This window comes from Lynx rufus, unplaced genomic scaffold (genome assembly GCF_022079265.1).
Source record: "Lynx rufus isolate CCGP_SWC_20201006 ecotype Redwood Valley unplaced genomic scaffold, mLynRuf1.p SCAF_13, whole genome shotgun sequence".
Classification (NCBI taxonomy): domain Eukaryota; kingdom Metazoa; phylum Chordata; class Mammalia; order Carnivora; family Felidae; genus Lynx; species Lynx rufus.
The window spans coordinates 31,934,132-31,960,835 of record NW_025814827.1 but is presented as its reverse complement, the minus strand read 5'-3'; the positions used below and the strand labels follow the sequence as shown (position 1 = coordinate 31,960,835).

At 39.1% G+C, this 26,704-nt stretch overlaps 1 protein-coding gene across 2 annotated transcripts in view; it reads right to left on the bottom strand.

Moving 5' to 3' along the window:
* Positions 1–26,704, bottom strand: part of TTBK2 (tau tubulin kinase 2) — a 136,138-nt gene that overhangs the window by 13,013 nt on the left and 96,421 nt on the right. For both annotated transcript variants that reach the window (XM_047075230.1, XM_047075229.1), the window contains 3 exons: positions 19,723–19,939; positions 9,319–9,530; positions 6,809–7,397 (listed from right to left, as the gene is read on the bottom strand). In XM_047075230.1, the coding sequence (XP_046931186.1) occupies positions 6,809–7,397; positions 9,319–9,530; positions 19,723–19,939 (1,018 nt within the window). The remainder of the gene's footprint in view (positions 1–6,808; positions 7,398–9,318; positions 9,531–19,722; positions 19,940–26,704) is intronic.

Here is a 26,704-nt window from a genome sequence, read left to right as displayed (position 1 = left end):
TTAAGGCAATGCAATCACTGCTGATCTGAATTTTCTAGTACTGGTATTGGTACTCCTGTAAATACAGTCACAGGAATCCTCTTTGTAGATGCTGACTACCAGATAGATCACAAAACAATTATGTGACTCCTTTCCATTTTGTCTTGCTCCCCATGTGTGTCGTGACTCACAGCCCCTTTCTTCTTCTCAGTGTCTAAGAAACAAGTCAAAGAGGAAATTCCTTCAAATGTTGATAATCCCCTGATGTGAGGAACAGAACACAGAATGTACTCCACTAGTTATCTGCCTCTTTACAGATTATCTCCCTGTCCTATGGTTTGGTGTCATCAGTGCAAAAAAGGACAATAATTTTCCCTCTGGTTGTTCCATAGAGTTGCTGTTAGGATCAACTACGAAAGTATTCTATGAAATATGGATGTAAGATAATATGGTAGCCAGTCTCTATGATGGCCCCCAATGACCTCTGCCCCTTGGTATTCATACCCTTGTATAGGCCCTCCCACACTGTAGCCGGATTGGTCTGTGTGACTACCAGAGTATGACAGAAGTGATGGCATGCCCTTCTGAGATGAGGTTATAAAGAAATTATGGCTTCTATCATGGTGGAGGCATGTTGGCTCTACCACCCCACCCACTCCCCTATCTCTCTATCTCCTTCTCTCCTTACTCAGTGACAAAGTCAGCTGCCACTGTCAAGAATGGAGAGACCCAAGTGGTGAGGAACCAAAGCCTTTGGCCAACAGCTACTGAGGCCTGCCTACAGTCATGTGAGTGAGCCCGGAAGTGGATCTTCCCATCCTGGTTGAACCTTACAATGATTTCAACCCTAGCTGACAGCTTGACAGCAACATCATGAAAGACCCTGAGCCAGAACCATTAGATTGAGCCACTCCTACATTCTTAACTCTCAGAAAAGTGTGAAATAACTTTGTTGTTTAAAGCTGCTAAATTTGAGGGGTACCTGGGTGGCTCAGTTGGTTAAGTGACTGACTTCGTTTTGGCCCAGGTCATGATCTCACGGTTCATGAGTCTGAGCCCCACATTGGCCTCTCTGCTGTCCGTGCAGAGCCTGCTTCAGATTCTCTGTTTCCCTCTCTCTCTCTGCCCCTCCCCACACTCTCTCTCTTAAAAATAAACATTAAAAAAACTTTTTTATAAAATAAATAAAGCCGTTAAATTTGGAATAATTTGTTACACGGCAACAGGTAACATATTGTTGATATTATCATTCCCCAGTCATATTTATACTACTTCCAAAGGTAATATTAAAATAAAGCACTGGTTTTCTTTCTTTTAAAAAAAAATTTTTTTTTTAATGTTTATTCATTTTTAAGAGACAGAGAGACAGAGCGTGAGTAGGGGAGGGGCAGAGACAGAGGGAGACACAGAATCTGAAGCAGGCTCCAGGCTCTGAGCTGACAGGCTGACAGCAGTGAGCCTGATGTGGGGCTTGAACCCACAAACCGTGAGATCATGACCTGAGCTGAAGTCAGACACTTACTCAACTGAGCCACCCAAGCACCCCTGAAGCAATGGATTTCTAAAAGACCATCTAGAATCATGAGATCATGTGGTACAATCTGCCTGATACTCGGTTTAAGAAATAACTTTTCCACTCCTATATTAAATTTCAAATCCAACCTCCCTACTAACAGAGATCACCCAATGTCACGTGGACCAGTGGTTTAGACCTCTTTTAGAAGCAGTTCATTTTCTTTTCTTTTTCTTTTTGTATCATTTTAATGTTTATTTATTTTTGAGAGAGACAGACAGACAGAGTGTGAGTGGGAGAAGGGCAGAAAGAGGAGACAGAATCAGAAGCAGGCTCCAGGCTCTAAGCTGTCAGCACAGAGCCCAAGGTTGGGCTCAAACTCACAAGCCATGAGATTATGACCTGAGCCAGATGCTTAACCAACTGAGCCACCCAGGCACCCCTTCTTTTCTTTTTCTTCTCTACCCTTATTTATGTATGCTAGCTTAATCTTGTCTCTTCATTTTTTTTTTTTATGTTTCTTTTTTATTTTTTGAGAGGGAGAGACAGCACAAGACAGACAGAGCATGTGTGGGAGAGGGGCAGTGAGAGAGGGAGACAGAATCTAAAGCAGGCTCTGGGCTCTGAGCTGTCAGCACAAGAGCCCAATAAGGGGTTTGAATTTAAAGACTGCGACATCACGACCTGAGCCGAAGTCAGATGCTTAACCAACTGAGCCACCCAGGCACCTCTCCATTTTCTAATCAAAACATAACTTAGTATTTTTCCTGTAAGCCAAAGGTTGGTCTTATTTACTCCCTGTAAATCCATGTTTAGCAGCTTTTTAGAAACGACTGACAGTGAGCCAATTTCAATCAACACTGTTTACCCAAGGAAAAAAATTTAATTTCCAACAGTAACCCCAAACCAATTTTTTTCAAATCTAGCAAATTTAGCCATCTTTCAAAACATATTATTTAAAAAATTTATACATGCTATGTGATAATCAGTGGTTTCATGTTTATGGATAAGGGAATTCCTAACCAAGGCTAATAGCTCTGCACTAATAAAGTTTTCATCAGGTTAGTTTATTATGCCAACTATGCTTGTAAACAGATAAACTTTTGCTTTGCCTATTTTTATATAGTTCCTACATATTTTAAGACATCGGTATACTCTCCCTTCATATCATCATAAAAGAGAAACGAGCCTGAGTGAAAAAGATACAAACTAACAAACATTCTCATCAGGATATGTCTTAATTTAAAATATTCAGATAGCCCAGTAATCTAGTTTAGCATATCATCCAAGCTAGAACATATAATCAGAGTTGCAAGAGATGTGGAGAAGCTAACTGGGAGCCCTCCCTATTTAATATGTCTGTAGTAAGTTAGGAAATAATACCATCTGCTTTGCAAAAGTAAACTCTGAATTTAAGCCTCAAAAACAGAATCAACATAAATGTATTTTTAATCTCATCCCCCACAAGTGAAGGAAATGGTTAAGTTTAATACCTTAGACATAAGTACACAAGTGATGCAGCTGACATTTCTTTAGAGACCTTCAGTTAAGAAAAATACTTTAACAGACACACAGATCAATGGAGCAGAATAGAGAACCTAGAAATGGACCCATAAATATATGGCCAACTAGTCTTTGACAAAGCAGGAAAGAGTATCCAATGGAAAAAGACAGTCTCTTCAGCAAATGATGCTGGGAAAACCGGACAGAGACATGCAGAAGAATGAACCTGGACCACTTTCTCACACCATACACAAAAATAAATTCAAAATGGGATGAAAGACCTAATTGTGAGACAGGAAACCATCAAAATCCTACAGGAGAAAATAGGCAGCAACCTCTTTGACCTAGGCCATAGCAACTTACTACTTGACATGTCTCCCGAGGCGAGGGAAATAAAAGCAAAAATGAACTACTGGAATCTCATCAAGATAAAAAAGCTTCTGCATAGTGAAGGAAACAATCAATAAAACTAAAAGGCAACTCACGGGATGGGAGATGTTTGCAAACGGCATATCAGATAAAGGGTTAGTATCAAAAATCTATAAAGAACTTATCAAACTCAACACTCCAAAAACAAAAAAAACAGTGAAGAAATGGGCATAAGACACGAATAGACACGTTTCCAAAGAAGACATCTAGATAACTAACAAACACATGAAAAGATGTTCAGCATCACTCATCATCAGGGAAATGCAAATCAAAACCACAAGGAGATACCACCTCACACCTGTCAGAATGGGTAAAATTAACAACTCGGGAAACAACAGATGTTGGTGAGGGTGTGGAGAAAGGGGAACCCTCTTGCACTATTGGTGGGAATGGAAACTGGTGCAGCCACTCTGGAAAACAATATAGAGGTTCCTCAAAAAATTACAAATAGAACTACCCTATGACCCAGCAATTGCACTAGTAGGTATTCATCCAAAGGATACAAAAATGCTGATTTGAAGGGGCACGTGCACCCCAGTGTTTATAACAGCACTATCAACAATTGCCAAAGTAGGAAAGAGCCCACAGGTCCAATGAGTGATGAATGGATAAAGAAAATGTAATATATATATATACATATGTATACATACATGATGGAATACTACTTGGCGATGAAAAAGAATGAAATCTTGTCATTTTCAACAACATGGATGGAGCTAGAGTGAATTATGTTAAGTGAAATAAGTCAGAGAAAGACAAATATCATATGATTTCACTCATATGTGTAATTTGGGAAACTCAACAGATGAACACAGGGGAAGGGAAGCAAAAATAAGATAAAAAAAGAGAGGGAGGCCAACCATAGAGACTCTTTTTTTTTTTTTTTTTTTAAATTTTTTTTTTTTCAACGTTTATTTATTTTTGGGACAGAGAGAGACAGAGCATGAATGGGGGAGGGGCAGAGAGAGAGGGAGACACAGAATCGGAAACAGGCTCCAGGCTCTGAGCCATCAGCCCAGAGCCCGACGCGGGGCTCGAACTCACGGACTGTGAGATCGTGACCTGGCTGAAGTCGGACGCTTAACCGACTGCGCCACCCAGGCGCCCCTAGAGACTCTTAAATACAGAGAACTGAGGGTTGCTGGAGGGGAGGTGGGTGGGGATATGGGTTAAATGGGTGATGGGGCATTCAGGAGGGCACTTGTTGGGATGAGCACTGGGTGTCATATGTAAGAGATGAATCACTGGGTTCTACTCCTGAAGCCAAGACTACAATGTATGTTAACTAACTTGAATTTAAATTTTTTTTTAATGTTTATTTTTAAGAGAGAGAAAAACAGACAGTCAGACAGACTGTGAGTGGGGGAGGGGCAGGGAGAGAGGGAGACACAGAATCTGAAGCAGGATCCATACTGTGAGCTTGACAGGAGCAAGCCCAGCATGGGGCTCGAACTCATAAGTAGTGAGATCATGACCTGAGCCCAAGTTGTATGTGTAACAGACTGAGCCACCAAGGCGTCCCTTGAATTTAAATTAAAAAAGAAAGAAAAAAGAAAAATACTTGTATTTAAAGACATCTGAAAATAAGGCCAAAGTTATAATATCAAATAAATGAATGCAAGTCTTTCAACAACCCGACAGAGAAAATACAAACAGTGTAAGAGAAGCATGTGAACAATCCCTGTGGATAAAACAGTATTGATGGGAGAAAGCAATACTAGGAGAAATGCAGCCAAGGCTTTAGAAAACCTTTTTTTTTCCCAAAATTTTTTAATGTTTATTTATTTTTGAGAGAGAGAGAGAGAGAGAGAGGTACAAAGAGCAAGCAGGGGAGGGGCAGAGAGAGATGAAGACATAGAATCTGAAGCAGGCTCCAGGCTCTGAGCTGTCAGCTGAGTCCCACATGGGGCTTGAACCCACAAACGGCAAGATCATGACCTGAGCCAGTCAGATGCTTAACCGACTGAGCCACACAGGGGCCCTTAGAAAACCTTTCTGAAGGGAAGTACACCAGAATGCTTGAGTGACGGCAAGTACAAAGCATGACAGAGTCCAAGATAAGAATAAACTGAAGATGGAAAGAGAAATAAATGGAAAGAAGGAAGGTGGGTGGAAAAAGGGATGAGGGGAAGGAGGGGGGTGGTTGGACTTGAATCTAGCCCATAGGTCATTGTGTACAATTTGAAAAAGGATGCTTCCTTAAAGAAGAAACAGACCTACACAAAAACGCAGTTTGGTTAGCAAAGTTTGGGCTAGGTTTCAGCCCCTATTTGCTCCCTGGGCTAGGCCACTTTATTTAGTGAACAACCTGTATAACTGTACAAAGCAGTCCTGGAAAAGAAGAAAAGACTAACTCTGATGTAGAAAGAGGCAGGCATTGATTTTCCTACGGTGAAGCGCAGGCGAATTCCTATAAAGCAGGACACAAAAGCAAATTTTGTTATCTTTTCTCACTGTTTTTTTACACCTGCATTTGGAATTGTGTTCTAACAGAAAAATGTCAGTTTGGGGAACAACGTTGTTTTTGGTGAGTTGGAAAAGACAGCTGCTAGATGATTAGGGAATTTGAGAAAACCTGGTACTTCTACCCATGTAAGGACAGAGGTACCTGTCCTCAGGCTGGTGCCAAAGATCTCTGTACACAGTTCCTTACTGCCTCCATATTTGACTCTTCTGGGGCTCCAGCTGCTCTCAGTCATCGGGGCATCACTGCTTACTGATTAACAACAGGGAAACAGGCGTCTCCAGCTGAATGCCCAAACTGAGGGTAATTCCCTTGCAAAAGACCTATATCACAACTGCTTTCAGCTACTTGGTAAAATGCAGACTCCTGGTCTCACTCTCTCCCAGACTTATCGAAGGAGAAGCTCTGGAAGTGAGGCTGGGACTCTATTTTACACAGTGGACATCAAAGCTGGAAGACTACTGTTTAAGAGTAATGTAAAATATGAGAAATTTCCGTGTGGAGATTACGAAAAAGAAACAGAAAAGAATCAAACCTAGCCAACTGTACACTATAAAGTACAAATTATATATGCCTTCCTCACCAGGTTTATAAGGCAAAGATTCAAAATCTTTAGAATTACAAATTTTTAAAAAGTCATATCTAAACACACAGCTCTTGTGGACTAATTAGAAATGTTATTCTGAAATTAGGTTATAATGACATTTCATGTGTTGCTACACTGACAGGAAACCTTCACTTGTTTTGAGAAATTTCATATTGGGTGACCGATATAGAACCTACTCCAGACATCATGCCCTATCCCTAAACTTAGGCATCTGCTGAACAATCTCAGTTGATTGCTAGTTGAACTGGTTAGTTCTTTTTTAACAGCACCTTGAATGGATAGCAGAGAAACATAATAGGAACAAATTTCTTACCGCTGTGAGGGGTCCTTCTGCTTGCGCCTCCATTGGACTCGTGGGTGTCACTGCAATAAAGTGACTAGCAGCTCCAGCCTGGAGTTCTAGCCTATCTGTATACTGTTCTGGAACAGCAGTGGCAGGACACTCCCCAGAAAGTGCTAAGACCACACCTGAGGTTTCTTTCTTTAAATGATCACTTTCTGCCCAAGGACCCAGTAGGAGCTTTTCATCTTGAGGCGATTCCTCCAGGACTTGAAGTACTTCCGGCTCCTCATCAGAAGGGCTCCCAGTTGTTTTATGGCCTAAAGCCTCATTTGTCCTAAAATCCCGAAGGTCCTGCTCCTTGTCCACAATCACCCATTCTTTGGAATCAACCTCCTGCTTGCAGGAGCTCAAGTTAACTGCTATAAATCCATTGCTGGCACCGCCATCTGCCTGTTCAGGGGTGTTGGCAGAGGCAGGCTTAGAAGCATCTGGAAGATATTCTTCATCATAGTGCCAGATGTGGTCAGTACGGGACACAGCGGGAACACAAGGCTTATGAAGCAGAGCAGGGAGAATAGATTCCTTTCCTGCACTGGAATCTTTCTGCATTTTCTCCAGGCTTAAGAAAACAGAGAGAAGTTACTCAACTGTCCTAGGAAAATATTTATTGCATAACCTATAAGCTCTATACAGAACTAACATTCACACACAGGTTAGAGAAAAAAATATAAATATAACATAAGGAAAGTTTCACAGGCTGATTAAGTTCTGCTTTATGTGTCATAATCCTGTTTGGGAAGATGGAGCCCATGGGAGGAAGATGGCTCTCCTGCTGCAGGGCAGAAGAGAAGCCTAACCAGGTTGACCCATGTGATCTATTTCAACTTTTCTTTGACAATTCAATCACACTGCCCTCTCTCTGGCAGACAGGAACAATTTAGCCAAATTTAGCTTTTGCCTCACCAGAAGCCCTACAAAAGGAAATGAAGAAGCTAGTATACATTAGGCAAATACTTGAAGTGTTTCTTCTTCAGACATATATATAAATGTACTCATTCAAGTAAATACCAAAGGCAGAACTTTTAAAAAGAAAAGCTGCTATACCTGCTCAAGCACACCCAGTCCACTACGCACATAGAGGTGCACACAGTGGTGGGGGGTCGGGAGGGGGTGGGGGAAGCTTCAAGGTATATTGTCAGTTTGGGTGGATTAAAAGGCAGATGGCACTGTATAGAATCTCTCTGCCGGCTGAGGGGCAAGCAATGGTGTGACCATTTGGCTGCACTTGCTTCTAAGAACTGATCTCATCTTCAGGGAAGTAGTTTAAGCAATACACTTTTTGCTTTCCAAGTCTGTAATTAGGTGCTTCAATTCCTTCAACTGTTCCCTTTTCATTCTAGCTTCTGGCTTGAGTTCATTTTCTTGGATTACTTCTCTTACCTCCACCTTATTTTTATTTCTCAGCTCTTCCCTCAACATGGACTCCCTTCGGTTTCATTCCTTTGTTAAACTAATTCTTTACCAAACTAAGCTTTTACTCCTATTGCATTTAGGTCTTTATTCCCAATCTTAGCCACAACTCAAAATGTTTAAGCACTGCCCCATCTCAAATCCATCCTTTTGATCATATCAATGTACAGACATAGCTTCTATCACATAGCTGTGAGACTGAATGACTACCATGTAAGGAAGAATACACATATATGAAGGACGATTGAAAATGGAAGCCTGATTAGACTAGGCCAGAAGTGGCTGAACTGTCTTTAAACACAGTAAACACCATGTTCGTCAATTACATGGTCCTTCTAACATTTCATTGCCAATAGCAGCCACCGGGGATGTACACTGAAGGGCATGCGACCATCACTAGTCACTTGGCTCTTAGTATTACTGCAGTCTTCTTTAATTTATATATAACAATTCTTCTGTTAGCAAAATTGACGGATAATTGGACTTCTAATCATGAACTATAGTTATTACCTATGTATAGCTCTTTAAAGTTCCACCTTTCCTTATTTCTAGGAAGAAACTTATTCATGTCTATTTTTCCTACAGTACTTACTCACAGAAGGCCTTCATTAAATTGAATTGAACTGCCTGTCCCTTGTATATAAATTACTTGTTTCCCTCCTTCACGAACTCCCCTTCTTCTTGCACAATACCTCCTTTATCTTGTGCACTCCAACTCTACATTGCATCTTCTTACTCCAATAAATGAGATCCCTTCCAAACAAGGTAAGTTCAAAATGTTTTTAACTTGTACCTAGTTTTATGAAATTACCAGTTCCCACTGCTCAACTTGCAAAGCCAAAAGCTGTGTTATAAGAACTTGTAACAATATTATAAGACAATTCACATTAAGAATCACAATGATAATAAAAACATGGAAGGAGATGAGAGCTTAATCAAATCAGTACTACAAAAATGCAAACATTTCTTATTTGAAAGACTTTACATTATAGAAATTAATAATGATGATGTTGAGGATAACTATAGCATCTTTCTTAGTAGCTTTAAAGAAAAGAAAAACTATTTCATACCAGGTCTCAAGAAACTTGTCAGTATCTGGCTTTGGCTCCAGTGTTAGACGTTTTTCCAGCTCAAAGCTATGGATAGAACGTAACTTCCGCACCAATGGAACATCTCTGTCTGGCTGAGTAATCTCTGAGCGGACACGAATCGGTGAACCAAGGCTTGGAGCATTCAGAATACCATTTACTTGACCATGGCTGTTCTCTTCCTCTGTAGCAGCCTAGACAAAATATAAAAGAAAATAATGAAAAACATTCAGGTGACTATGTATAGGAATCACTGACGTCTTTCAAAATAATATAAGCAAATGCTTGCGATGTGTTTTCAGGAATCAGGATATTTTGGATAGTTGACATCACTAAACACTTGTCTATTAACCCTTTATAAAATGAATATTCTTAATTTATTCTCAGTTTCAGTATTATTTTAGTTTTTTATGTTTTTGGTACAAAAATAAACAGTCTAAAAATGTTTAACCACCTTAGCTTTTTGTATGATATCTTACAAGATGCTTGCAGGTCTCCATTCCACTAAAGTAAAAATAAAACCTGGAAAGGACATTTTCTTCGAGCCACAGGTGGTCTCACAAGAGGTAGGAGAGGCTGCCAAGCATGAATATCCCCTGTTGCTCCTTCTCTAAAAACCAAATGAAAAACCAAACAACAATAAGAAAACTTGGAGCTAGAACAATAAAGAGCTGAGTAGAGCAGCAGGTTGAATATGACACAGCTCAGAGTAGTGGGGATGCCTAAGGACAGATGCCCACAGCAGCACACTTGCCAAGGAAATTAAGCTTGACCCCAGTAGTAGGGTAAGAGAGGTAGGTCTGGTATGTTTAAAGATGCCCAACTGGTCTGCTGGCTACCAGCAGAAGCAGAAGACAATCTTCTCCGAAGTAAGTCTTCTTCTGAAGTAAGGTCTACAGGACTGCCATCAATTATTAATCAAACACATGGGAAGGAATGCCACCACGACTAACAGAAATAATAATTTTTAGAAAAATATTTAAAACTCCCAAAGACATCAGATATTAAACTTGTTAAAATACAGGATATATAGAGGGGAGAGTTAAGATGGTGGAGAAGTAGGGGACCCTGGGCTTTCTTTGTCCCTAAACACAGCTGTATTGAGGTCAGATTTTTTGGAACACCCAGGAAATAGATCTGCAGAGCAACAGAAGGATCTCCACAGTTGGAGGGAAACAGCTTGGTAGATGTGAGGTGCATGGATGTGAATTGGGGAAGAGAAACACAGTGGAGCCACAGACAAGAGGGAACAATTTCTGTGCAGAGACAAAAGGGAGGGAAAGAGAGAAGGGTTAAGAAAGTGCAACATCAAGTTAGCACAAGAGGAAAACCTCTTTGGACCATGAACTGGGGAGCGAGAAATACTGAGCATCCCAGTTTTGTTTTGCAAACAGCTTTTGGAGCTCTCACTCCAAGGTTTTGGAAGTATGTGTCTTTCTCCTGAGTGGAGCTGTGGACACACTCCTGGGGAGAAGGGAGCTGGCCCTGGAGGGCATACTGTAGTGTAGACATCTCCAGGGTACACTGGAAGAGAACAGTTCCCTTCCTGGAGTACTTCTGGAAGAGGGTTTATTGCCTCACCAAGGACAAAAGACCCTGCAGGTGACGGCCAAACCCTTTCATCAGCAGGGTGGAAAGGCTCTACTCTGGAGGAGGGGAGTGGATCTGCACTATGCCAGGTCCTTTAAGATTTGGGGTTTTGAATCCCAACTGTGCACCAAGGAGAAGGTGCAGGATACTTGTGGCTCAGGGCAAGGTGACTGCCCTCACTATTCTGTAAGGGTTACTCAACAGTGGTGGTTGGGATCCCTAGTCTGGGAATCAAAGCCTGGGGTGATGCCATTTTTTCCCCCAACGCAACACAGTGGGACTTCAGAGAGGAGCACAGTGGCCCCCAGTGGAGTTGGGACCTGCTTACACCATACTCTGCCCCTCCATGCCTGACAACTGCTTATCTACTGGAAGCAAGATGGAATCTGAGCTAATGCAGCCAGCCTTTCCTCCAGACCAGCACAGCCAAGCACCCCTCAAGCACCAAAGACAACTCATTTTTAGTTTTTTTCTCCTTTTCTCTTTTTTCTTTTGGAATCAGGCTCATAGTTTCTGGTTTACTTTTTGTCATTTCCTTTTATCTTTTTTTTGAATCAGGCTTTTTAATTTTCTTTTTCCTTCTTTCCCTTTTTCTTCTGCTCCCCCCCCCCTTTCTTTTTCTGTGCAATCAGCTTTATAGTTTTTTGTTCCCTCTCTTTTTCTCTTTTTATGGGATCAGCCTTCCCCATCCCCCCCCCCAGCCTTTTCCTTTTTTCCTAGGGTTACTTCAACAAAAAAATCAAAGCACACCTGGTTGAAGTTCCATACACTCCACCACTACAAGCAAAGAGGAGCTTTGTAAAGGACTGACCAGTGGGAAAGAGCAGCCAAAATGCAACAGCAGAGGGCACACAGCATACACCAGAAACACTTCCTGGAGTGACAGGCCCTGGACAGGGTATGACCCCTTTTTAATACAGTAGTATTCTCAGGTGTAGGAAATATAACAAGCTTTTAAAACATGCAAAGGACAGAAACTTAGCCAAAATGACAAGATGAAGGAATTCTCCCCAAAAGAAAGGTCAAGAAGAAATCACAGCCAGGGACCGGCTCAAAACAGATATAAGCAATATATCTGAACAAGAATTTAGAACAACAGTCATAACTACTATCTGGGCTTGAAAAAGGCACAGAAGACACCAGAGAAACCCTTGCTGCAGAGACCAAAGACCTAAGAACTAGTCAGGATGAATTAAAAAATGCTATAACTGAACTGCAAAATAAACTAGATACAGGGACAGCAAGAATTAAAGAAGCAGAGAATAGGTGAAACAGAAGAAAAAATTATGGGAAATCATGAAACTGACAAAAAAAAGGAAAGAAAATTACTAGATGACAAGGGGAGGCTTAGAAAACTAACTGATTACAAGAAACGAAACAATATTCATATCAAAGGAGTCCCAGAAAAAGAAAAGCGAGGAAAAGGGGAGAAGGTTTATTTGAACAAATTATAGCAGAGAACTTCCCTAATCTGGGGAAGGAAACAGGCATCCAAGTCCAAGAGGCACAGAGAACTCACTTCAAAGTCAACAAAAACAGGTCAACATCACAATGTATCATAGTGAAATTTGCAAAATACAAGGATAAAGAGAAAATTCTGAAAGTAGCTCTGGACAAAATGTCCTAGCCTACAAGGGTAGACACATAAGGTTAGCAGCAGACCTGTCCACTGAAACTTAGCAGGCCAGAAGGGAGTGGCAGGACATATTCAATGTGCTGAACAGGAAAAATATGCAGTCAAGAATCTTTTATCCAGCAAGGCTGTCATTCAGAATAAAAGGAGAGAAAAAGACTTTCCCAGACAAACAAAAAAACTGAAGCGTGTGACCACTAAACCATTTCTGCAAGAAATTTTAAGGGGGACTCTCTGAGGGGGAAAAAAAGGACCAAAGCAGCTAAGACTACAAAGGACCAGAGAATATCATCAGAAACACCAAATTGACAGATATCACAATGGCACTAAATTCATCTTTCAATAATCATTCTGAATATAAATGAAATGCTCCAATCAAAAGACATAGTGTATCAGAATGGATTAAAAAACAAGATCCATCTATATTCTGCCTACAATAGACTCATTTTAGACCATACGACACCCACAGACTGAAAGTGAGGTGATGGAGAACATCTATCATGCTAATGGAGGTCAAAAGGAACCAGGAGTAGTCATGTATCAGACAAACTAGATTTTAAAACAAGGACTGTAACAAGAGATGAAGAAGAGCATTATGTCATAATTAGGGGTCTATACATCATGAAGATCCAACAATTGTAAATATTTAATGCCCCTAAGAGCACCCACATATATAAGTTGATTAATCACAAACATAAAAAAAACTCATTAATAATAATACCATAATACTAGGAGACTTTAATACCCCACTTGCAACAGACAGATCATCTAAGCAGAAAATCAACAAGGAAACAATGGCTTTGAATGACATACTGGACCAGATGGGCTTAATAGATATATTCAGAACATTTCATCCTAAAGTAGCAGAACACACATTCTTCTCAAGTGCACATGGAACATTTTCCAGAATAGATCACATGCTGGGTCACAAATCAGCCCTCAAGAGGTACAAAAAGGTCCATATCATACCATGCATATTTTCAGATCACAACACTATGAAACTTGAAATGAACCACAAGAAAAAATTTGGAAAGCCCTCAAATACATGGAGGTTAAAGAACATCCTACTGAAGAAAGAATGGGTTAACCAGGAAATTAAAGAAGAAATTAAAAAATACATGAAAGCAAATGAAAACACAATAGTCCAAACCCTTTCAGATGCAGCAAAGGCAGTCCTAAGAGGAAAATACATTGCAATTTAGGCCTATCTCAAGAAGTAAGAATAGTCCCAAATACACAATCTAAACTTACACCTAAAGGAGCTAGAAAATGAGCAGCAAATAAAGCCCAAAGCCAGCAGAAGAAGGGAAATAATAAAGATTAGAGCAGAAATAAACGATATAGAAACAAACAAACAAACAAAAACCCCAGTAGAACAGTGTCTACCCCTGTAGGTTAAGGTCCATTTGTCCCTACCTGTTTTCAGAAAAACAGTAGAACACATCAATGAATCTAAGAGCTGGTTTTTTGCAAGAATAAAAATCGATAAACCCCTAGCTAGACTTATAAAAAAAAAAAAAAGAGAGAGAGAGAAAGAGAGAGAGAGAGAGGATCCAAATAGATAAAATCATGAAGGAAAGAGGAGAGATCATGGGACACTTGGGAGGCTCAACTGGATAAGCATCCAACTTCAGCTGAGGTCATGATCTCATGGTTCGCAAGTTTGAGCCCCATCCTGGTGTCTCTGCTGTCAGCACGGAGCCCACTTTGGATCCTCTGTCCTCCTTCCATTCTGCCCCTCCCTGGCTTGTGCATGTGTGCACTCTCTCTCAAAAAAACTAAATAAACATTAAAAAAAAAGAAAGAAAGAGATCACAACCAACACCACAGAAATATAAACAATTATAAAAGAATACTATGAAAAATTATATGCCAACAAACTGGACAATCTGGAAGAAATGTACAAATTCCTAGACACTCACACACTGCCAAAACTCAAACAGGAAAAAATAGAAAATTTGAAGAGGCCCATAAGCAAAGAAAATTGAATCAGTTATCAAAAATCTCCGAACAAAGTCCTGGGCCAGATGGCTTCCCAGGGAAATTCTACCAGACATTTAAAGAAGAGTTAATAACGGGGCGCCTGGGTGGCTCAGTCGGTTAAGCGGCCGACTTTGGCTCAGGTCATGTCTCGCGGTCCGTGAGTTCGAGCCCCGCATCGGGCTCTGTGCTGACAGCTCAGAGTCTGGAGCCTGTTTCAGATTCTCTGTCTCCCTCTCTCTGACCCTCTCCCGTTCATGCTTTGTCTCTCTCTGTCTCAAAAATAAATAAATGTTAAAAAAAAAAATTAAAAAAAAAAGAAGAGTTAATACCCATTCTTCTAAACTAATCCTAAATATAGAAATGGAAAGAAAGCTTCCAAACTCATTCTATGAAGCCAGCATTACCTTGATTCCAAAACCAGACAAAGACCCACTAAAAAGGAGAATTACAGGCCAATATCCCTAATGAACCTAGATGCAAAAATTCTCAATAAGATAAACGTACTAGCAAATCAAATTCATCAGTACATTAGAAGAATTATTAACCATGATTAATTGGGACTTATTCCTGGGCTGCAAGGCTGGTTCAATATGCTATGCAACATTTACAAAACAAAGGATAAGAACCATATGATCCTTTATAGGTGCAGAAAAAGCATCTGGCAAAATCCAGCATCCTTTCTTGATAAAGACCATCAAGAAAGCAGAGATAGAAGGAACATACATCAACATCATAAAAGCCACATATGAAGCTAATACCATCCTTAATGGGGAAAAACTGAGAGCTTTACTCCTAAAGTCAGAAACACGACAGAGATGTACACTCTCACCACTGTTGTTCAACATAGTACTAGAAGTCCTAGCCTCAGCAATCAGACAACAAAAAGAAATAAACAGCATCCAAACTGGCAAAGAAGTTTATAGAACTTCTGATACATGAATTCAGCAAAGTCACAGGATATAAAATCAATTGGTTGCATTTCTATACACCAATAATGAAGCAACAGAAAGAGAAATCAATGAATTGATCCCATTTACAATTGCACCAAAAACCATAAAGTACCTAGGAATAAGCCTAACCAAAGAGGTAAAAGATCTGTACACCGAAAACTACACAAAGCTTATGAAAGAAATTGAAGACACAAAGAAAGGAAAAAAGATTCCATGTTCATGGATTTAAAGAACAAATATTGTTAAAATGTCTATACTACCCAAAGCAATCTAACACTCAATGTAATTCCTATCAAAATAACACCAGCATTCTTCACAGAGCTAGAACAAACAATCCCAAAATTTGTCTGGAACCAGAGAAGACCCCAAATAGCCAGAGCAATCCTGAAAAAGAAAACCAAAGCTACAGGCATCACAATTGCAGACTTCAAGATGTATTACAAAGCGGTAATCTAGACAGTATGGTACTGGCACAAAAACAGACACATAGATCAATGCAACAGAATACAGAACCCGGAAATTGACCCACAAATGTAAGGCCAACCTATCTTGAACAAAGGAGGAAAGAGTATCCAAAGGAAAAAAGACAGTCTCTTCAGCACATGGTGCTGGGAAAACTGGACAGCGACATGCAGAAGAATGAAACTGGACCACTTTCTTACACCATACAGAAAAATAAATTCAACATGAATGAAAGACCTAACTGTGAGACAGGAAACCATCAAAATCCTACAGGAGAAAATAGGAAGCAACCTCTTTGACCTAGGCTACAGCAACTTCTTGACTATGTCTCCAGGAGAGAGGGAAATAAAAGCAAAAATGAACTACTGGCACCTCATCAAGATAAAAACCTTCTGTATAATGAAGGAAACAATCAATAAAACTAAAAGGCAACCAGTGGGATGGGAGGAGATGTTTGCAAATGACATATTGGATAAAAAGTTAGTATCCAAAATCTATGAAGAACTTACCAAACTCAACACTCAAAAAACAAATAACCCAGTAAAGAAATGGGCAGAAGACATGAATAGACACATATCTATTGTGTCTATTTGGACACAGATGTCCAAAGAAGACATCCAGGTGGCCAACAGACACATGAAAAGATGCTCAAAATCACTCATCATCAGGGAAATACAAATCAAAACCACAAGGAGATACCACCCCTCACACCTGTCAGAATGGCTAAAATTAACAACTCAGGCAACAACAGATGTTGACAAGGATGCAGAGAAAGGGGAACCCTCTTGCACTGTTGGTGGGAATGCAAACTGGTGCAGCCACTCTGGAAAACAGTATGGAGGGGTTCCTCAAAAAATTACAAATAGAACTACCCTATGACCCAGAAATTGCACTAGTAGGTATTTATCCAAAGGATACAAAAATGCTGATTTGAAGGGCACATGCACCCCAGTGTTTACAGCAGCACTATCAACAATAGCCAAATTATGGAAAGAGTACAAACATCCACTGACTGATGAATGGATAAGAAGATGGAAAGAACCCAAATGTCCACTGAGTGATGAATGGATACAGAAGATGTGGTGTATATATACAATGAAATACTATTTGGTGCTCAAAAAGAATGAAATCTTGCAATTTTCAAGAACATGGATGAAACTAGAGTACATTATGCTAAGCAAAATAAATTAGAGAAATGATTTCACTCATATGTGTAATTTGAGAAACTTAACAGATGAACATAGGGGATGGGAAGAAAAAATGAGATAAAAACAGAAAGGGAGGCAAACCATAAGAGACTCTTAAATATAAAGAACTGAGGGTTGCTGGAGGGGAGGTGGGTAGGTGGATGGGCTAAATGGGTGATGGGCATAAAAGAGGGCACTTGTCTGAATGAAAACTGGTTGTCGTATGAAAGTGATGAATCACGGGGTTCTATTCCTGAAACCAACAGCACAGTGTATGTTAATTAACTTGAATTTAAATAAATTAATTTTTAAAAAAGAAACAGGATATATAACAGTTATACCTAAAATGTTTAAATAAATAAAGGTCATTATCACAAATATCAACAAGGGATTATTTGGAATTTTAGCTGATGAATTTAATATTAAATATTCAATCAACAAGTTAAACATCAAATTAACCAGGAAAAGCCAAGGTTTTTAATCATTGAACTAGAAGACATAGCAAAAGAAATTACCTAGAATGAAGCACAACAAGATAAGGAGAAGGAAAATATGAAAAAAGATGTTAAGAGATTATGAATGAAGCACAACAAGGAGAAGGAAAATATGAAAAAAGATGTTAAGAGATTATGTAACAGAATAAAAAGGCATAATATATGTTTAATCGGAGTCCCAGAATGAGAGAACAGAGAGAATGAATTAGTGGCAATATTTTGCTAGGGAATGGCTGTACATCTCTTAGAAATGATACAAAATTATGAATCAAAGACTCAGAAAACAAGATATCCCAACCAGGATAAATAAAAAGAAATATAAGCCTAGACACACTGTAGTTAAAATGTACAACACCAAAGACAAAGAGAAAAGCTAAAAAGTTGCCAGGGAGCAAAGACGGGGGAGAGGGAATGGATCATGTAACAAAGAAAAAAAAAATCCAGAATAACAGACTTTTGAAATTCAATACAGAAGCCAGAGGAAAAATAACTGTCAATCAAAAACTTTGAAGCTAGCATAAACTCTCTTTAAAAATTGAGGCTAGGGGCGCCTGGGTGGCTCAGTCGGTTAAGCGGCCCACTTCGGCTCAGGTCATGATCTCACGGTCCGTGAGTTGGAGCCCCGCATCAGGCTCTGTGCTGACAGCTCAGAGCCTGGAGCCTATTTCTGATTCTGTGTCTCCCTCTCTCTCTGATCCTCCCCTGTTCATGCTCTGTCTCTCTCTGTCTCAAAAATAAATAAAACGTTAAAAAAAAAATTGAGGCTAAAATAAATACATTAACAACTAAGTAAAAATTGAAAGTCTTTCCAAAAGATCTGAACTAAAGGCACTTCTAATGGAAATACTTCAGAAAGAAAGAAGGTGAGTCCAGGACTTCCAAAAATGTAAGGAAATGGTAAATATCTTTGAAAAATCCACATAAACACTACAGCTATAAAAGAACAGTAACACTAATAATCTAATTTGAGTAATGTTTTTGGAAAGGAAAGAATTAAAAAATAGAAGAGAACTAAATACAGATTAAATAGTGACAATGGGTGAAAGAAATTACAGTAAGTATGTTCTATGTCAAATGCCATTTCATACTCTCATATACACAGATACCCCTGTGGGCTGGCAACTAAGAATGTCACTAGAGATTTTTATTTTATTATTTTTTTTTACCATTTCTTTATTTTTTGAGAGAGAGAGAGACAGATGGGGGATGTCCCCCAGATGTCTCTTGTCCCACAGACAGGCCAAGCTCCTCACAACTGATCATGGAAAATTCTTTTCAAGATATACTTCATAAAGCATGACTAGCCAATTTTCTATCAGTTATGTTAATAGGTATGAGCCCAAAGTCTCATTTCACACCTATACATTTAACTTCTATTCCAAATAAACCTTTATAAAAACATAAGAAGCACCAGAAACTAACTGGTTCATAATTCACTGCCCCTCCATTCCCATTAATCTTCATTTTATCTTCTACGAACTGGAAAGGACAAGGAACAGTAAAAGCAAAAAGAAATTTGGGGATAATATGCCCCAAGATTATTAAAAATTAACGATTTAATTCAGAAATCTGTATCTCTCCCCATATGTACAAGTAGTCCTGCTTACAATCCTAAGGAAGAAAAAATCATGTTGATTATTCAACATCCACTATGTCACCTCGTGATCAGTTCAATGTTTTCCATTCCCAACCCTCATTTCCCCACCTCCACTTGAGGCAATTTTCAGAATGGGTACTCCTAGTTCCCTAGGTCCACACTAAAGAAGGGGCCCAGAGTTTTGTCATATTATTTAGAAAGACTATTACTTCTTTTCTATAGATGTCTCTTCTTTTAGTCTCTGTGTCTGGTTATTTTTTAAAAATCCCTTCATCTTTTTCACAAAATACAAGATGAAGATTAATGTTTAGCATCTATACCTGAGTGCTATGGGCAAAATTAGCCAAGATGTTGCAATTACAAATATATAAATCACTAGCAATACAATGTTCTACTTCTCAAAGTTAAGAATCATGATACTTAGCTACATTAACAGAAGAAAAACATTAAGCACATAGAAAGATATTCTTCCTATACAAGAAATACTAACCTTACAAATCCCAAGCTTTATCTTGTTCCTGTTGGCATCCATCTCTTCCCAGACATCCTTCTCCTGGGGACGTGGGTGCCCCAAAGATCCAGGCAATTTATCTGGTGACACACCAACAGGGATGCCATTCTCCCCATCACTAAGCTGTTCATCTGGAAACACCTCATCTGTATTTTCTCGAAGCAAGTCTCCTGGGATGGGAGTGGCATTGGCAATTCTAAAAATGTGGAGTGAAAAAAAGGTAGAACTTAAAAACACCAGAATCAAAAGTTACTCTAAGATTATCCTACATTTTGTTTCTGGACTTAAATCATCAAGTCTATACATGAGTAAAAGAGTAATACAAAACAAAACCAAAAACCTCAGAAACTTAGGTCATGCCAATTGTACAAAATAAAACTGCTTCTGATCAGTAGAATTTTCAGGCTGATCTAAAAAAAGAAATGTTAACAATAACTCACTGATTCAACAATTATTGCTCTATTTTCTAATAAGTCCCTGTCAATTGTAGTATTTTCTATTCTTTACCCATTTTTTTCATTTAGGGAATAACAAAAACTATAAGCAGAAAAATATTAAGTGTCATAACGATATAAGCAGGTATGTGTATTTTTTAAATAGTGTAAAATGTACCTAGCCTTCTGCATTTACAGACTTTTTACTAAGTATCTACTATATGGAAGGCTCTAGGGAAATGAGAAAGGAAATTCTTGCCCTCTGGGTGAAACTAGAAATTCTTTAATTATACAGTTCTGCATGAACTGACCATGAACAAAATTTAAAAAATATTGACACCTGTCAATATATTTCTTTCTAAGTAATTTCATGTCCTATTTATATGGCTGGTCATCTCTCCCTTAGACCGCTGGCCCATGAGGGGGCTTTTCTAGTTCTTAGTTATCACTCATTAAGTGTTCAGATCCTTGTATGCTCTTATGTTCTAGAACTATGCTCTGTATACTAGTTTGTATTTTATTTTTATTTGTTTGGTGTTTTTTTTTTTTTTTTAGTAGGCTTCACACCTAGCACAGAACCCAATGTGGGTCTTGAATTCATGACCCTAAGTTCAAGACCTGAGCTGAGATCAAGAGTCAGATGCTTAACCAACTGTGCCACCCAGGTGCCCAGTTTGTTTTGTTTTTAAATATTGCCGACTGAACACAATATTTACCACACAGTGAAACCTTTTCTTAGAAGTGATCTGGAATGTCTAAAAATAGAAAAAACAGTCTTCACTAGACTAACTATACTGACACATACAATCAATATGAGTGGCAAAATAGGCATCTTCTTAGTGAACCACTCCAAGGGTGACAACGCTCTGGCCCAGGTATTGTCAATATGAAATGCTGTGAGAACAAAGATCAGTCATTTTTCAGGGACTTGTTCTACCTAAGTTGACCTTCGCTACCACCTCTCCCTACTAGGGCCAATAGGAGAAGATGAATCTCTTTATCAATATGTTATAGGTATGTAATTAGAAAAGCACTGATAATAGCTCTCAGGAAAAAAATAGCTCTCAGGCCTGTAAAGTGGTTCTTATAGTTCTGACATTGGGAACACACTGAAAAAGGTAGTTTGGCCTAAAATAGTTCATATTAAGGGATTTATGATAAAAATAAAGTTCAAAAGTAAATAAAGTTCATAAAGCTCATAAACTGGCTACTAAAACATTTTTCAGATATAAGTTCAATATACTGATTGATGCTAGACATTACAACAGACACTAACATATATGTGCTACATGGCAATCCAAATGTTTATTAAAAGAATTCCCTGTATTCTCAAGGACAGAGAATGGCAAAAGAATCAATATTTGAATTCAGGAAGGTCGGTCTACTAGCCCCACAATTTTTTCCCATTTTAAATCTCTCAGTTTTCTTCCAATCCTTTCTTCCCTATGCCTAGCTACTATTCCACAGCTTCTTTCCAACCCCCCAACTCCTTGGCATTTCCTTCTCCACTCCTGAGGAAACAAAGTACATCTCCACCTACAAACTGCTTCTAATTTTATTCTATCCCAGTTTCCCTCTTCTCTCATATGCTGCGGTCTAATTCCACACACTTCAAGGGGCTCTCACATCTTCCCCACACGGGCTCTCCTGCACATGACTTAGGTTCCTCTCTGCATTTATTCCCCATTTTTAACCCTTACATAATTCTATTTTCTTCATTCTCCTATAGCTCTGATCCAAATCCAGAGTTTGTGATACGGAAAGAAATTCCTTCCCAGAAAAATCATATTTCATTCAGGAGTTGAATGAATACAAAAGTATATGTAAGAGTATTATTAGCACATTAGCACATTGTGTGTGTTTGTGTTTGTGGACAAGGTATAAATTATAGAAACATTAAGGAAAAAAAAAGTAAGGACATGTATGGAAGAATTGGACAGATGTCAAGAAAAGTACTAAGAACAGACATCCTTTCACACTTCCTTCCCCATAATCTAAGGCAGGCATTAGCCAACTAGGGCTGTGGGCCAAATCTGGCCAGCTCACCTGTTTTTGTAAGTCAAGTGTATGGCATGGGTCATGCTCATTCATTTACATATTGTCTGTGGCTACTTTAGCACTATAATGGCAGTGGTAGTGGCGACAGAGACAGCACAGCTCACAGATATTTATCTGGCCTTAATAGATAAGGTGTGCTGAAAAATCAGTATTTTAATTCAGAGGTCAGCAAATTCAGTCACTTCTTAACAGGCCAGATAAATGGTAGGCTTGTAGGCACAATACTTTTCAGGCAAGATTCACTGATGGATGCTAAAACTTGTGGGAGAAAGTACAATGAAAAACAAGTTTTGGGGTGCCTGGATGACTGGGTTGATTGAGCGTTCAACTTCAGCTCAGGTCATGATCTCACAGTTCATGAGTTTGAGCCCTACATCAGGTTCGCTGCTGTCAGTATGGAGCCCACTTCAGACCCTCTGTACTCCTCCCTCTCTGCCCTTTCCCTGCCGGCATTCTCTCTCTTAAAAAATTTTTTTTTAAAAAATAAAATAAATTTTAAAAAAAGTTTATTTGAATGGTCTCAAAACATCTTCCCATAAAATAATTACTTACAAAGGGAAAAATAGTAACTTCACAGTGGAAAAATCTAACATCACCCTAACCAGATTAACAACATTAATACCACCAGTAATAAGACATACTGACATCATGTACCTCCTTACTTAATACCCATAATTTCCCTCTGATCTTAGCTTTAAATGTAAAAAATGAGTAGTCTGATAGGGTTCTAAGTTTCCAGGAGGAAGGGCCTTTGACATTTTTGTTTTTTGTTGGAAATTTCTGGTTCTAATGCAGTGTGATCAGGCAGTATAATATTTCTGCTTTATGGAACTATAAAGCATATAAGGTTTCTTGATGACCTAATAACTGATCAATTTTTATTAATGTTCCAGGGGCATTTGAGCAGAAGGCACGATCTCTATCTTCAGGATGTAGAGCTAAAAAAAATATGCAAGAAGATCTCCAATTACTCGTGTTGTTTCTAGCTATGCCTCCCTGAATCTCTTCTAGTTGTTGCTTCCTAAAGGTGACTGCTGGGATTCTGGAGACTAAATATTATGTATTTATTATGTCCCATTTGTGAATTGCAGCATTAAGCATTAAAAAAAGCATTCCATCTTTGTAACTCTTTTTTTTTTTTTTTTTTTTTTTTTTTTTTGCTTTTTTTGCTTGGATTTTAGACTCTCTGATTTCAGGATCATTATTCTCTTCTTAGGGCTCCCATTTTTTGGGTTTTTCTTTGTTCATCCTTTCTGAAATATTTTTTAGGTCTCTTGTACATAGCATATGTATTTAGCTATGTAAACCAAACTGAAAATCTTTTCATAGAGGAGTTAAGCCCATGCATATTTATTGCTATGATTGATATGTTTGGCCTCAACTCTGTCACAGTATTTTATAATTATATGTATTTTGTTATATCTCTTTCTCTACAAGATGAATCTTCTTTGTACTCTCATTTAGCCTCTTTCCCTTTCTTTCTTTCTTTCTTTCTTTCTTTCTTTCTTTCTTTCTTTCTTTCTGTTTTTGGGGGTATTTTAAGTTTGCCTATAAAGAAGTTTATTTATTTTGAGAGAGAGAGAGAGAGAGAGAGAGAGAATATGCATGCACAAGCAGGGGAGGGACAAGGGAGAGGGAGAGAGAGAATCCCAAGCAGGTCCCACATGGTCAGTGCATAGCCCATTGAGGGGCTTGATCTCATGAACTGTGATATCATGACCTGAGCCAAAATCAAGAGTTAGACTCTTGAACGACTGAGCCACTCAGGCACCCCTTGCCTTTTTGTTCTAATGGTGTACTCTGGACGTACACCTTTTTAAATGCTCTTAGTCCCCTGTTTTCTCATTTTATCTTGCTATAGAGTTTCTTGGTTTTAACCAGTATTGTTTTGTTTTCCTCCATTAGGGACTCTAACTTAATCGATAATGAATGCTATTCCTCCTCTGTCAGCATTCCATTTTACTACTCTCTCTCTAGCCATTTTAAATGATTATCTTATTTTCATTCCTTTAGGGCTTCCCTCCCCCACCCCCGACTTTATATCAATGCCCCTTATTAAATTTTCATTTGAATCTACTCTCCTTTATGCTCTTTATAATTTTTTTCACTTTTTCATTTTTTAAGTTTATTTTGAGAGAGAGAGAGAGAGCGAGCGAGCGCCAGCACACATATGGGAGGGGCAGAGAGAGAGGGACAGAAAGAGAATCCCAAGCAGGCTCTGCACTGCCAGCTTGAGCCCAATGCAGGGCTCGAATTCACAAAACATATTATCATGACCTGAGCTGAGACCAAGTGTCAGATGCTTAATCGACTGAGCCACCCAGGCACCCCTAATTTTTCACTTCTAAGACATCTTTTTTTCTTCCATTCAGTTCAGTCAACTCTCATTTCTTCCTTTCTCTACTTTGTGGTCTATTTCTGTTCTTAGTTTTTAAATTTCTGATTCAAGGTGATTATCCCTATCTTCAAATGCACAAGTATATTTACTTCCATTTGGGGTTTTATCTTAGAGTTTTCTTCTTCTTTGTGGTTGATTCTCTGAAAGGAAATTTCCTTAGTATGAATTAGATTTTCTCTTCTGATTTTTTTTCAGTAAGACTTAATGGACCTTGGAAATCTTTTTCTTGTTCATTTTTGCGGTAGTGAAGTAGTTCATGAGATTTGTAGTTTGTTTGGTGCCCTCTTCTGTCAATATAACAAAGTCCAAACACATTAGTGGATTTTTACTTGTTTTTATGGTCAGAGAGATACAGTATCCTGATTTTATAGTTCTCCTTTTTGTAGGTAAATTTTATTTCCCCTTTTGCCCTTCTGCAATTATTGATGTACTGCCTTCAGCTTGAAATTCATCCCTTTTGCCTGTTCTGTGAAAGTGGATCTGAGCCCTTGAAATATTTTCCTTTGCCAGCTGGCACTGGGGCTTGTGTCAGAGGGCACTGAAGAGACACTGCAAGAGGAAAGTGTTCTGTCAGAGCTCCAGTGTGCAGCTTGGCAAGTCTCTCCAGTGTGTATGGCTCTCCCCAGCACAAGGATCCTGCCACGCCTCAGCATCTTCAGCACCTGTTTCCTGCAGCACAAAGAGGTCAGCAACCAACAGCTTCCCTGAGAAATAGCAGTTTTATGGCACAGTGTCTCTGGTGAGACACACCAGCAAATAGTTTTCTCTGACACCCCAGAGAACAGATTTCCATCAAGTTCCAGAGGGCAGATTTTCAGCAAATTCTACCAGGCATCAGAGTGACTTCCTGGCCATCCAGTGAGCACCCAGTGAGCAATCCAACAAGGTCAGGAACTCAGCCCTGGAGTCAGAGCTGGTGGAGCTCTTCCTTGGATGCTTCATCTTAGCCTTAACAGTAGGAGCTACACTTTGTATTTGCTAGCACCGTATTTCTACTTCTTACTAGTCTATGCCACATTGTTCCAATTTTGTATTATAGGTAATGACTCCTTGTATCATCCTTCCCTGTTCAAATTACTATGTAGTTTCTCTCTGCTGATTGGACCCTTCACCACTCAACTGATAAAAGGCACTTCTCCTTTCTGTTTTGTCTCTTTTCTTCTTTCTTTCTGTCTTTCTTTCTTCTCTCCCTCACTCCCCCCTCTTTCTTCCTTCCTTCTTCTTTCTTTCTTCCTTCCTTCCTTCTTCCCTCCCTCCCTCCTACTCTCTCTTTCTTTCTTTCTTTCTTTCTTTCTTTCTTTCAGAAGCTATGTATTTTGAATCATAGCTTTTTTTTTTTTTTTACCTCCTGGTAGTTCATGACCTGATCTACCTAGACACTTTCTAATAATTTCATTTGTAAGACAGGTTCAGTTTTTCTGGTGTTGGTTTAAGATCGACCTTAAGTCCCATTGCTAATCCTCCCCCCAGTTTTTAGTGATCTGCCTTTATAAAGCCTGGGGGGCAGGGTTGAGTGAAGTAGGAACATAAGAGGGTTGGTGGTTTTTTGTTTCTCTCTACTTATTTTGGAGTTTAGGCTAGGCATCCTTTGTCTTCAAATTATGTTGAGGACATGGTTTTTGTGTAGTTTTATTTTTTCTTTCTTGTTATTATGTCTTATTTTAGGAGGAAACATTGAGAGATGGGAACTTAAACTGTCTTCACTGACTTCAGCTACCATGAAGCCCTATCACCTGGATTTTTGCAAGTTTGAGACTTATCTACTTCTAACAACAATCAAAGGAGGAGGACAAAGGCACTAAAACAAGAATCAAAATTTCTAGACAGGTTCTAGCTCTGTTGCTAATATTTACCTACAGTTGGATGATTGATTCACTCAGTGTTAGGATTATTTCCTCTATTGTAAAAGGGAGTGGCTGGACTAGGGCAGTGGGTTCTAAACTCAGAGAAGCAAGAGAAACATTCTGTGCCTTGGACATTTTGATTCAGTAAGTCTGGGGTGGCTCCAACAAATGGGTACTTTAAACAAACATCTGTGATGATTCTAATGTAGACAGTCAGGGTGCCCCAC